General features: G+C 50.4%; 1 protein-coding gene and 1 long non-coding RNA gene across 2 annotated transcripts; one reads left to right on the top strand and one right to left on the bottom strand.

Moving 5' to 3' along the window:
- Window positions 1–1496: 1496 nt before the first annotated feature.
- On the top strand, window positions 1497–9847 carry LOC140660752 (argininosuccinate lyase). Its single transcript, XM_072881910.1, has 17 exons — window positions 1497–1600; window positions 1694–1756; window positions 3145–3339; window positions 4180–4263; window positions 4585–4641; window positions 4899–4996; window positions 5652–5729; window positions 6006–6083; window positions 6228–6280; window positions 6634–6696; window positions 6915–7029; window positions 7702–7786; window positions 7961–8020; window positions 8287–8370; window positions 8573–8653; window positions 9028–9134; window positions 9613–9847. Exons 2-17 carry the CDS (start codon window positions 1745–1747, stop codon window positions 9761–9763), a joined length of 1401 nt encoding a protein of 466 aa, XP_072738011.1. The 5' UTR covers window positions 1497–1600; window positions 1694–1744; the 3' UTR covers window positions 9764–9847.
- LOC140660753 (uncharacterized) lies at window positions 7681–13447 on the bottom strand. The gene is made up of 3 exons (XR_012045476.1): window positions 13301–13447; window positions 11308–11408; window positions 7681–7795 (listed from the first exon to the last, which is right to left on the bottom strand). It is a non-coding gene; the product is annotated as an uncharacterized lncRNA (long non-coding RNA).
- Between the last annotated feature and the right edge of the window lie 29 nt (window positions 13448–13476).

The raw sequence follows: 13476 nt of genomic DNA, 5'->3' as shown, positions 1-13476 counted from the left end.
ATTTTTACGTTAATGACTTCTGCTTGGATTTACAGTTTCACTTCCATTTTTATTATAACAATATTATTCTATATTATACATTGCTTATTATACAGAAAGGATAGTTATTGCCTGTTTCATCTAAAAATGGGAAAAGATAATTAGTAATCTCCTCGATACAAACTGGGACAGGAGTTAAGCAGCGTACTACAAGCAAACTAATCCCTACGAAGTTTGCTAAACACACACTGATACTGCTGACAGATCCCATGTGAAAGCACGCATCCTTGCCACATGTAATATCAGACATAGATTAATAAGATCTTATTGACATAGATTCACTCTGGTTATAAATTCAGTGCTTACTATTTTCTCAACACATCAGCAAATCTCCTGTCAAAGCCCAGAGTAAGGATAAGGACACTCCTAAAGGGTGAAAAAGACAAGAGAAGTGGTAAAAATGAGGGATTTCAGAGCAGGAAGGAACATGACCACAAAATGATCAAGCACTGCTTCCTAGTGTAAATGTCCTAGTGTAAAAAGGAAAAGGAGATAAGTTGCAGAACTGAGAGAACAGTAGAAAAGGACAAGAGGGACAGTTAAAGGGAAGAAAATAACTCAAGAAAATGTGGACGAGAAAGTTGGAATATGTCTCCTGAGCTCTGTGAAAGGTTTGGGCCACGCAGATGGAAAAATATTATACTGTAGAAGCACGCTCAGTAAAGCGAACCAGCAAGCATTCTGCTTTCTGTGGAGCGGCTGCTCCAGAAAAGTGCTCTGTGGCTGAGGAGTTAATGAGAAACTGGTGCTGAGCCGTAGCTTTGCGAGTTGCTGCTCCCAAAGCTCTCCTGTATTCTAAATAATTTCTTTACCTCCATGATATTTAGGGTTTGACGAGTTTAAGATACGGGCTATTTGCCAAGGCTGCAGAGCACAACCTCACACCCCACAGTCTGAGGCTCACAGGAGCCTCTTGGCAAGAGTGACCCCATGGAACTGGTGACAGCAGGGAAGCCCCAAAGCTGGAGCTGCAGCATCCTTACAAGTGGGGTGAAAAGTCTCATCCACGCAGACATGGGAAAGAGCAACTAGCTCCCATCTATTTTATTCTTGTGTGATTGCTGGGGTGGCAATGGGGACAGAGCAACGATGATCCAGCCATCATATCAATTACATTCATATAAAAGACTACTCATTAGAGGGGTACGACACAGAGTGATGTGACTCCTTCAGTACAAGGATATTCCCAGAAAAGGAGCTGACCTGTCCACACGCAAGACCCTCTTGGCACTGCAGGAGCACTGCCTAAAGCTACACCAGTAACTTCACTAACAAGCAACAGGAGAGCATCTCTCCCAGCCCTACTCCTTGCAGCAACCCTGCCTCCAAAGAAACTTCTCTCCCCGACTTGCTGATCAGGCGCTGGCCGAGCAGGGGCCGGAGGCAGAGGAGGGGTGGGAAGGGCGAAGGGGGCTGAGGGGTGTACGGGAGCGGGGCCGGCCCCGGGGACACCCCGCCCCGCCGGGGCGGGACGAGCCGCCAGCCCCGCTCCGGGCCGTGTAAAAGCGGGGCGGCGGGGCCGGGAGCGGGAGCGAGCAGCCGGGGCTGCGCTGCGGAGCAGGTGAGCGGGGCCGGGCGGGCAGCGGGGACCGGCACCGGGACCGGCACCGGGGCTGAGCCTCACCTCACCTCACCTCACGTCGCCGTTCCACAGGTTGCACCAGTTGCCGGGATCGCTGCACAAACGAGCAAAACGTCGTCCGAAATGGCAGCCGAGGTGAGGGTGAACTTTGCTTCTCCAGCGAAGTGGTCTCGGGGTGCTCGGGCAGACGCGAACTCAACTGCCGGATAACCCCAGCACTGCAACCTGCCATGCTCGTTCGGGTGCTTCTCTCTATTTGATTTGTTTTCCCGGGTTTTAAATGGAGAGGGGGACAGCAAACATATTTGCTGCAGTACTTCTGACAACCCACCTCTGATTCCGGTGGAAACCCACGGTAGTGAAGATCTACTTAGATACCTCTTCCCCATCCAAGCGCTTGGCTCCCAGCACTGGCCTTGCACCCCTCATCCCCTCTGCCATTCACCCCAGGGGACTGGTTTCCCAGCGAGGAGCTGCAAAATTTTGCTTTTCCAACTCCGATTCCCCCCCCCCGCAGCTCCCACTGACAAACCTGCTTCAAAAACAGAGCTCCAGCACCCCGTGCCTACACCCCGACCTCCGCAGGCTCTCTCCTGCTCTCCTCTCAGGCACGCTGGTTCAGACAGTCGCTGCGGAAAGGCTCGCTCGGGTCACCGGGACCAGCCCGGCCGGCCGGCGGGCCCCGGCTCCGGCCCCGGCCCCGGCCCCGGCCCCGGCAGCCGCCCGCTGTCCATGGTAGCTCGGCGCCGCGCTGCCTCAGAGACCTTCTGGGGGGTAGTCTAGGGCCATGGGGTTTTTGCTTTCCTTTTCATTTTACCCGAACATTTGTAATACTGAAAGGTACCCAGAGCTCCCTTTCTGGAGTCTGCACCTTAACCTGTTTTATGCTAATTTTATGCCAAAGCTTGCAAGAACATCGTGGACTCTGGAGATGCTTCACACGGTAACTTCAAACACTTCATAGTTACAGGAGTGTTTTAGAGGATGTGGCTTGTGCTGGCCCACAGCTCTTTGTCAATCGGATGTTTTCTTATAGTCTCCCTAAAAGAGTGGTTTTTTTAAATTATTATTTCAAGTAACAGTAGATAGTAGCTTTCATTATATCCCTAACTCCCTTAATTTTTTCCCCTGCCAAGAGACCATCAAAGGGTCAGTGATCAGCAGCTGCCTTAAAACAGAGATCCATGCTGGTCTTGCACCATATGCCCTGACACTCGTTTTCAAGGACAGGACGTACTCCCTCCAGAGTCTTGCAGGAGTGCAGTATCTTGGAGGATTCCTGAGCCAGACCTGAAATCTCAAGGGCTAAATTCTAGTGACAGTGACATGTTCTCCACCTCTACAACTACTTGCCAAAGCTCTTAAAGTCCAAGGCTTTTCTGCTCAAGGGTACAGCACTGAAAAAACATTCCTGAGTATGTCCTCAGTTTTACTTGGATAAGGAGTGGGACAGACATTAATTGATTTTTAGGGGATATATCAGTAAGTCTTTTGAACATGCCTCTTAACTTCATTACTTGCAGGGAGATAAAATGTTGGGAGGAAGGTTTGTCGGAAGCACAGATCCAGTCATGGAGATGCTCAGCGCTTCCATTACCTATGATCAGAGGCTGTCTGAAGTTGATATCCAGGGGAGCATGGCTTATGCTAAAGCCTTGGAGAAGGCTGGGATCCTATCGAAAACTGAGCTGGAGAAGATCCTGAGTGGCCTGGAAAAGGTATTTATTTATTCACATCTGTCGTGTGCTGAAACAAATGGCTACTTTTCTGACAGCATCTGTAGTAGCCTCCCTGAGTTGCCCTCGGTACACTTGGAGGCATTCTGGGCAGGGGATCAATGCTCAAATTGCATCCTGCTAAAGGCACCAAAGCCCGCCAGTAGGATGTGAACCAGCTGACAAGCCCCCAGTGAGAGCCCAAAGCCCTGATGGGCACACTGTCGATGCTCACTGTGGCAGCCCCGGTGCCTCGGTGAGGTGTGCTCAGTGTGACCTGCCCGCCCATCCTCTTCAGACTGAACATTCACGAGGAATTGGTTCAGTATGAATTAGGAATATTCTTTTTCTGCTGGCACTTGGGATCCTTTTGAGCCTGGCTGCCTGAGATAGTGGGAGGCAATGCACAGCACTGCACAGGGGTGAAGAGAAGTCAGCAGCTAAGTGCTTTTTTAAAATATCCATTGTTGTTGCTCACCCACCATGGACAATGGTGAGTCTCTACAATGTTTGTATAGGAAAACCTTTGTGGACAATGCTAAAGCAATCACTGACAGTTCAGCTCACTTTTTCATTGCATTGCTTAAATCCTCCTGTAGCCATAACACTGCAGGATCATCATGGCTAGAGAGATGAATCCCACCAAGTGCAGTGCAGAATATCAGGATATAGCAAGCTGCCAGCCTTGGCCTGAAAGAACCGGAATGCCAGAGCTCGCATGAGACTTAACACTTTGATTTCCATTGGGACAGCAGAAGTTGGTATTCGCTGGGGACACTTACAGCCCTCACGTGCAGCAGGGTAATGGTAGTGGCTGACTGGTGTTTCTGCTGATGTTTGCAGATCTCTGAGGAATGGTCTAAAGGAGTCTTTGTGGTGACCCAAAGCGATGAGGACATCCACACTGCCAATGAACGCAGACTAAAGGTTTGGGTCCTCTAACCTCTTGTTCCCATTCCTGTGTAGCTAGATCTGCCTGACATGAAGTGCATGTGCCACTGTCCCACTGTGAAATTCCTCTGGACCTTGTGGCACTCCAGACCTTATGGCACAATCAAGTGTCTCCAAGACCCCTTTTGTGGAAGAGGCACTGTACAAGCATAGAACCCAAACTTGCCCTTCCCCAGAAGAGATCTCACGGCTACTCACGGGATCCTAGAGCTGAGTTCCTTCCAGGCAGGGAGGAGGTCTGCTCATGGCCTCCTTAGAATACAGAGATGCTGACAGAAACCCTCCTCTTGTCCTCAGGAGCTGATTGGAGACATAGCTGGAAAACTGCACACTGGGAGAAGCAGGAACGATCAGGTATGTACAGAATCTTTTTTTTCCCCTTTGCACTCCTCCCCCACCTCACTTCAGGAGACCTCAAACCAGAACGGCCTTTGCCTCTCTTCCTGGAGAGCCAGATATAGTGACATTACCACATCAAAATTACCAAATGATGAGCGGAAGATGCACCTTCGCATCACACACAACAAGGAGGGGTTCACTGTGCAGTAAAAGTGGCCAGTCACTAAGTACGTCACATTCTGCTTTGTCTGACTGTGGCTGGTCTCATCCAGGTTGTGACTGACTTGAAGCTGTTCATGAGGAATTCCCTCTCTGTCATCTCCACTCACCTCCTGCAGCTCATTAAGACCCTGGTGGAACGCGCTGCCATGTAAGTCCTTTTCCATATCCACAGCCTTGGCCTTGCAGGGGCAGGAGACTTCTAGGCTTGCTCTTTGACTGACATCAATCAGGGCAGCAGCAGGGTCTTCTGTGGGGGAAGTTACAGCCAGGCAGTGTGTGATAGCACAGGGAAAGACAACAGCCCCTCTTCCTCCACAGTTCACGTCACAGAGACCTTCCTCTTCCCCCAGTGTATGCTGGCAAAGGAATTGAGGTGGGAGGTCCACACAAGACTTTAGAAGGTGCCAAATCCCTCTGACGGAGTGGGGAACTTTAACACGTTTCCAGTTGCTATGTATGAGAGAAGCTCAGCTGTGTTACTCCCTGTCTAACTCTCCTCCTCACACACCGCACTCCCAAACAGTGGTGGACTGGGGAATCTTTGCCTGCCACAGAGGGATTGCTGTGCCGGGCAAGTCTCCAGGGAGGCCTAGGGCAGACACACCACACTGGAAGATCGGGAAAGCTAAACCCAGCGTGCTTAGGTAGCAGGTGACAGGGAGAGGAAGACATAGACCAGCTTCAGCACAACACAGGCGAAGGAAGTTCTCTTTGTGACCTTGCTCAAAAACCCTGGAGTGTACCTGCCACTGCCTTCTATCCTGACAGCTGCCACTCACCTCTTTCTCTCCTCTCACATGCAGAGAAATTGATGTTATCTTCCCTGGCTACACCCACCTGCAGAAAGCTCAGCCCATCAGATGGAGCCAGTTCCTGCTCAGGTAACCACCTTCCACCCTTGGGGCCCTGCTCAGCTGCAGCCTAGAAGTGCACTGGCCTCTGATGGGGCAGCCGGGGTGGTGACAAACCAGAGCTAACCGTGCAAACTGGAACAGGAGCTCCCTGTGTTCCTGGGTGGCTCTGACCAACCGGGGACCCAAGCACTGAGTGGGCAGTGGAGGCCATTTACGCTCCATCCTTTGGCCACAGTTACCTCTTGGTCCTTGTGACATCTTCGGACTTCAGGTGCTTCATCTGTCATGATGTTTTTTTCCTAGCCATGCTGTTGCACTGACCCGTGATTCTGAGCGCCTGGGAGAGGTGAAGAGGAGGATCAATGTCTTGCCTTTGGGAAGGTAAGGTCTACTGTTTGTGTAATCACTGGGCCTTGCTTTGCTCTGCAAAGTCTTCAGAGGTGCCTTCCCTGCTTCCCAGAGCTCAGTTTTGTTTGGGATTTGCAGGGTATCTTGCATGACTTGTGTTTCTTTCTTCCCTGGCAGCGGTGCTCTGGCTGGCAACCCACTGGAAATTGACAGAGAGCTTCTGCGTAGTGGTAAATGTCTCCCTATGATGGATTGGCACAGGACTACTTGTAATATCTAGGAGGGAGGGAAGCATTGATATGTGGCTCCCAATGGCACTGTAATGCACTTTCCTGGAGCCAAAGCCTTTCTTTCATAAGGCTTTTTAGCGCAATAAGACAGGCAATGCCTGTGAGGTGGGAGCAGGAAGAGCCACTCTGCTGCACACTGGCTGCCTTGGGCTAATAACAAAACCCTGCTCAGCATGTCTGTGTTCCTGGGACTACTCAAGGGCTCACAGTCACCTGCATGCTGGGGCATCCTGCTGCATTCAAGCTCCAGTCATGCCAAGCCTGACCTCCTCTGTCCATCACCTTCCTTACAGAGCTGGACTTTGCTTCCATCAGCCTGAACAGCATGGATGCCGTTAGTGAGAGAGACTTTGTGGGTAAGCACAACCCATTCACTCCTTCCCACCACTGTTTTAGAAGCAGGCTTCTGAGACCTTTCCAGTTGACCTCCTTTAATAAGGGGAATGAAATTCCTCACTAGGAAGTAATTATACAGAAAATCTGTTTGCTCATGTTTAAACTCCAGTCAGGGCTCCTGGGGTTGTCAAGCAAACAAGCACCTTTTTCACCTCCTGATTTCCTGCCTTCTCTGCAGTGGAATTCCTCTCTGTTGCCACCCTGCTGATGATCCACCTTAGCAAGATGGCTGAAGATCTCATCATCTACAGCACCAGCGAGTTTGGCTTTCTAACCCTCTCTGATACCTACTGGTAGGTTTCTGGTCTCTGGGGAGTAGTTCTCCTCAGCTGTCCTCACCTGGGAGAATGAGACAGTGGTTGGTGTCTCCCTGCTGCCCAAGGCTGACACAGCATTAAAAGGTTGGCAGAAAGGCAGCCTCAGGGTGAACATTCCTCAGTAATGACCACTTATTTCTGATTCTGGTAACTCCACCAAGTCTGCATTCAGCAGACACTCCTCCCTAGCAACTGCTGGCAGAGACAACTTCCTCCTCTGCTGGAAATGCCTGCCAAAGCCCTTCCTTGACTAGCTGGGTTTGCAATCCTAACAACAGACTCCTTGTCTCAGGGCGGCACAACCGCAGCCCTCGCTCTCAGAGGTCACAGCAACACTTAGGCTGGCCTGCTGACACCACCTGTGGAGCAGCTTGGGGGGAAGCCTCCTTTTTGCTTCCTCTTTGAGAGGTGGGGCTGCATGGTAGCTCCAGACAAGACTGCAAACCCAAAGGCTTTGCTGTGGGAAACATGAGAAACTCAGCACACTCAGTTCACAGCTTTCCTACACCCTAGAAAGGTGGCTGGGGAAGGGGGACCTATGTGTTGCTTTTGGAGGGCTGGCTCAGTACGCTGCATGACCTGTCTTAGCCTGCGTCTGTAGGAACTGGGACCTTGCTCACCGTTACACTCCAAACACCCTTCTTTCAGCACTGGCAGCAGCGTGATGCCTCAGAAGAAGAATCCCGATAGTCTGGAACTGATCCGCAGCAAAGCTGGTCGTGTGTTTGGACGGGTGAGCCTGCTAAAGAAAGAAGCGGGATGGGGAAACTGCTCATACCAGAGCTGAAGAATCTTGTTTCTTCTTGCCTCTGTGTGAAGAAATGTGCCCAGTCTAGGCTCTGAGCCTCTGCTGGGGCAATGGGCTTCTCTTCCTAGAACTAACCGCCTCACCCGTTTCTCTCTGCAGCTGGCTGCTATCCTCATGGTTCTCAAAGGACTTCCAAGCACCTACAACAAGGATCTGCAGGTAAAACAGATGTTAGTTTTCACACCACCTCCCTGAGCAGGCACAGCTGTCTTCTGCTCTGGAGCAGTCTTGCCACTACACTTCCCTGCACAGACCCTGCCTGTGTGCAGGATGCTGAGGCATGGCATGCTGCAGTTGACACCCCGGCCCCTAGCAGGAGCCCCTGGGATGACATGCCTGTTCTGCTGGCTGGGCTGCTCAGGCTGTTGGGCTTCTGGGCTGCATCAGGTTGCCTTACTGCAATTTCCATCCCTGTTCCAACGCAGGAGGACAAGGAGGCCGTCTTTGATGTTGTGGACACCCTGAATGCTGTACTCCAGGTTGCCACTGGAGTGATTTCTACCCTCCAGGTGAGGCTTCAGCCACTCATTATTGACCATGGTTGGGGGGCACATTCTGAGAGTAACACAGGTAAAAGAGCTCTAGACTGGTCCTAAGATGAAGGCTCTGCAGTGGCTCACCCATGCTTCTCATTACGGCTGCCAATGTCAGCTGACATGTCCCTAAGGAGGAGCTGATGATAATGTCTCCCTCTGACTCTCCTTTCTGCAGATCAACAAGGAGAACATGGAGAAGGCTCTGAGCCCTGAGATCCTGTCATCTGATCTGGCTCTCTACTTGGTTCATAAAGGAGTAAGTATCAGAGGGAGACCTGGAGCTGTGATTTCTCTGGATGCAGAATACTGCTCAGTGAGGGCCTGAGATGAGGCCTTCTGTTCTGTCCCCAGGTCATGTTCAGTATGGGTCAACAAACACGACAGCTGGAAACTCATTCTTTACATGTATCCCAAGTAGTGGAACTGCTGCCAGGTGGACTTGATAGTAATTTACAGGTGGAGTTTTACCTCCTAACGCCTCCCCTCTTCATATCCCAGAAAACCTGGACTCAGATTGCATTGCCCTAAGTGAAAACAAGCCAACCAAAAAAGACAGCACATCCATTTTTTCCTTTGAGGCTGCACCCCAGCCACCTGGTCACTGACCGTGGCCTCTGTTTCTCACTGCAGATGCCATTCAGACAAGCCCACATTGCCTCTGGGAAGGCCGTCCACCTTGCTGAGTCTAAAGGCATCACCATCAATAATCTCAGCCTGGATGACCTGAAGAGCATCAGGTTTGTATCACTGTTATTTTGCCATGACTGCCCTCAACAGGCAGGTATCAGCCTCCCTTTGTATGGGCCTCCTCATGGTGGCCTTCCCCAAAATCCTCCTGGTGTGAATATCCATGCTGCTACTGCTGGGCCTGAAATAACTGAAGGGGGACAACATCACTACCATTCAGCTCCAGCGGGGCATGGGCAGCAGCTATGGGGAGGGACTGGAAGAAGCTCATGCCCTGTCCTGGAGGCACCAGCCCTCCACAAGAGTTTGGCTCCAAACTTCCTCTCTCTCCCCTTGGAGCTGACTCTTTGGTCTGCCACAAGCAGCTACCGCCAGGCACTAGAAGTGCAGAAGCAGGGCTGCAGGAGGCCTTTCCCCTTGGAGAAAGGCTCCGTCTCCACTCCCTCCCCTTCTCTGCAGGCAGTGAGCATGTAAAGCCAGCAAACAGCACCCAGCCCTCTCCACTGACACTTCTCTTTGCCTCCCCAGCCCCTTGTTTGGCAGCGACGTCTCCCAGGTCTTCAACGTCGTCAACAGCGTGGAGCAGTACACGGCCATGGGTGGTACTGCCAAGAGCAGCGTGACTGCCCAGATTGAGCAGCTGAGGGAGCTGCTGAAGAGGCACAAGGAACAAGCTTAGAGTGTGGGGAGATAGCCCGTGGATGCAGCGTTGTGCCTATCACACTACTCTGGAGTTAATAAACACTGTGGTGTATGTAGTTCACTGAAACCCCTGTCTTGCGTCTTTCTTCTTAGAGGCAAGATTGAGCTGGGCTTCCTCAGCCCTCGTGAGGCTTGGGGAAATGCTCACTGGGGTGAAAGAATGGGGGTTCTCCCCTCCCTGGCAGTGGAGCTGGGTTATGGTGTGTTGAAGCTCTCAGGGGCTGGTAGGTAGAGAGCAGCAGGAGTGTCTGTCTACAAGAGACCTGAAAATGTATCTCTTGGAGGGGAGGGTGGTGGACTAGGGCAGTGATCGTCCCTTTGTACTTGGCACCAGTGAATACTGTGTTCAGTTTTGGGCCCCTCACTACAAGAAAGACAGTGAGGGGCTGGAGCGTGTCCAGAGAAGGGCAACGGAGCTGGGGAAGGCTCTGGAGCACAAGGCTGATGGGGAGCGGCTGAGGGACCTGGGGTTGTTCAGCCTGCAGAAAAGGAGGCTGAGGGGAGACCTCATCGCTCTCTACAACTACCTGAAAACTACCAGCCTAAACCAGGGCAACCAGGAAAAGCCTTACTTGGGGAATGAGAATGCAGCGACCTTGTGTCTTTCATAGGGTGAAAATATTTGATTAAACAAACACTTGAAACATTATTCCCCACTATTGTTCTGCAGTGATTTCTGGACAGAATATGCCTACTACTTGATTCAAAAGGTAGAGAAAGAACAGTTGTCTACAGGGAAGATGGGGCAATTTTCATTAAAAACTAAACAAACTTGAACCTGGCACCCACAGCACAGTAGCGCTAGTCTTGTCATGGACAATCTCTTTTCTGTCACAGCATTTTAAAGCTGGTGTTTTGCTCAGCACTCTGCCCTCCATGCTGATGCAGCAGCACGTTATTGACTCAGTTCTGCAAGGCTCTGTAACCCACGTAGGTAATGGCAGTAACGCAAGCGTTGCCTCACCATGTTTAGGTTAAGGGCTGTAGCACAGACAGTACTAACTGCCATGAGCTAAATCTCCTGCCATTAACAAAGTACCCAAGGAGACACAAAGTGCTTTCATCCTACCTTTGTAGCATTTGTGCTTTAAACACGTGGGAGAACCAGCAACAGAACTTCCCTTTCTTCAACACCTCCCCCCAACCTCAGTCTCCCCTTATTCTGGCCCTAAACCTGATCTATTCTCCTGGCATTTAAAGAACACCACATTTCAATCACCACTCCACAAACCTCCGTTGTGTTTGCTCCATTACTTCCTGCTGTGTTTCTGTTTTGGCACTTGTGTCTCACTCTCCAGATAGGTTAGCTGTGGCCAGGAAATCACTTACACACACTTAGCTGATAGGGGAAAGGAGCAAGAGAGGGAAGGGACACCAATGCCCAACACCAACAGAGTCAGAAGAAGGGATATCTCCTCATCTCCACCTCACAGTTCTTTTTTTCCCCCTCCCATAAGCTTTCTCGATCTGTTCCACTCCCCTCTTTTTCCCTATTTCTATCTTCTAGCTCCTGCTCAGTACCTTCAGAGGCCTCAGCTGAACAGATTTGCTCTCGCTCTCAGCAGCAAATGTCCGGCATTGTTCCTCGTGGCCAGGGCTGAGTAACACAGGGCCCTGCCAAACTGAAAGCAAAAGGGAAATCTTAGCAGATTATCACATCTCGGTTTCCTGCTTAAATGAGTAGTTCATAATCACTGGTACTTCCCACCCATCCACCCTTTTCTTCAAATTGTGAAATAATTTAGATTGGGAGGGACCTGTGGAGGTCTCTGAAGTGCCACAGACATTACAGGATTGTGTGGTCCGCAGTATCTTCAGACCTTCACCATCACCCTACTATGATTCATTGTGATTTGGGTTTTTAAAGCCCTGTCCCTTACTACAGGAAGAGCTGCATAGACAGACGGATCAGTGGCTTGGACACTACTCTGGACTTGGTCTTAAATACCTGCTCCATTACAGACCACAGGAAGGGACTTAAGCCAAGAATTCATGTAGGCTGATCATGAGCTACTGAAACTCTCAGCAGATGGCTATGCAACTCTGATCTGACACCCAAGCAGGTAACAAACCTACAGAAGGGCTCTTGAAACATTACAAAAAGTAGTGAACTCTTCACTGGATCCCCCGAAGGAAAAAATCTCTAAACTGCTTTTACACCCTGGAAAAATCCTGCTGAATATTTTGTCTCCTAAACAAATTGCTGTGCCTGGTCTTGTTATCCCCTAGCTCTCTATTGAAGAAGCTGAGCTAGTAACACTTCTCTGCCATCACAAGAGAGCTGTGAGAACAGATGCACTGCATGACTGCAACGTCCCCTGCAGGCACCGTGGGTTAATTTGAGACAGCAATATCCAAACGTGTCCATCTAGACTGGACTCCTCTTTGCCAGGGGCAACACAAACCAACTTCATTGTGATTCTTCAACCATTTCTGTTCCTCACCTTACAGAGAGATGCACATACAGGTACGTGGAAAAAATACAGAGCGGCCTGGAACTAACGGAACAGAAACTGGAGCTTCACTGTTATATTTAACTGTGTAACTGTTTAAATACAGGCAATATTTAGAAATCAAAGCTGTCATGTATCACACATACATAGGGCTAATGATGGGAAAACACAAATAGCAGAAGAGATACAGGGGAACTCTGAAAGTGCCACAGAGATCCCATTTTCCCTTTTCTAGCCCTGTGGGTCACAAATGGTCTCCGAGGGAGAGGTGCCAGGACCAGCAGGGTGCCCTCTAAGCCCTCCTGGCTGCAGTGCCTTGGGCACCCTCCCCCTTCCCTTTGTTACTTTGGGTAATTTCTGTACAGTTTCTTCAGACAGAAAGATGTACAATCTTTGCATGGGTTGTGTGTGTTCCACATAGCCATGTGAGCCCATATCACAACCACCACGAGGTAAAGCCTCTCCCTGTACATGATTCAGTCTGGATGTAAATCTAGTCCTTACTATTTTGCCAAATCCTCTGCAACCTCCTGTCAAAGCCCAGAACAAGGACAAAGACATTCATAAAAGATGAACATGTCAAGAGAAGCATTAAAAACGAGGGACTTCAGAACAGGAAGGAATCTGGCAACAAAATGGTTCAAAGAGCTTTCTCAGGGTAGACGGCATGATGCTCTGTGCACCTGCAAGCCTGGAACTCTGAAGGGGAACAGGGTCATTACCCCAGAAAGAAATTATCATAAGGGGAAATGTATGAGAAGCAGTGAATTAACAGTTGGCTGTGAATCCAGATAGAGAGTTTGAGCCTTGTTCTGGACTGGTACTGAAGGCAGCACACTGGAAATCCAGCTGCAAAAGGTACTTGCTCATTCAGGCTGGGTAGCCAGCGGCTGCCTGATGCCAGCCATGGCACTCTGCCCGTGTCCTCTCTGCTACAGAAAGCAGCACGCCCTAAACATGCAATCCCACTGTGCCCTAGACTCATCTTCAACTCAGAAAGGGGATGAATAGTAGGACAGAGAAGAACATAGGAAAGACAGCTGGACTCGGTCCCTTCCTACCTGAATTATCCTACGGTCCTGTGACAACAGGGCTGGTTAAAGGGCAGAAAAACCCAAAAGGGGACAAAAAACCTGGGATGCACTTCCTGCGCTCCCTCACAGGCCTCTGGCAGCGCACGGAGAAAAAAACATGCCGGCGCAGCACGCTCCCTCAGGCAAAGCAGAAAAATCCCTGC

The sequence above is a fragment of the Ciconia boyciana genome, chromosome 17 (assembly GCF_034638445.1).
Source record: "Ciconia boyciana chromosome 17, ASM3463844v1, whole genome shotgun sequence".
Taxonomy (NCBI): domain Eukaryota; kingdom Metazoa; phylum Chordata; class Aves; order Ciconiiformes; family Ciconiidae; genus Ciconia; species Ciconia boyciana.
The sequence above is the reverse complement of the archived record's forward strand: the minus strand, read 5'-3'. Positions and strand labels throughout refer to the sequence as shown.

Excerpts from the sequence above, each read along its gene's own strand:
- LOC140660752 (XM_072881910.1), top strand. Across the intron at positions 3,340-4,179 it reads TCCTGAGTGGCCTGGAAAAG|ATCTCTGAGGAATGGTCTAA; the intron begins GTATTTATTTAT and ends TGATGTTTGCAG. Across the intron at positions 4,642-4,898 it reads GGAGAAGCAGGAACGATCAG|GTTGTGACTGACTTGAAGCT; the intron begins GTATGTACAGAA and ends GGTCTCATCCAG.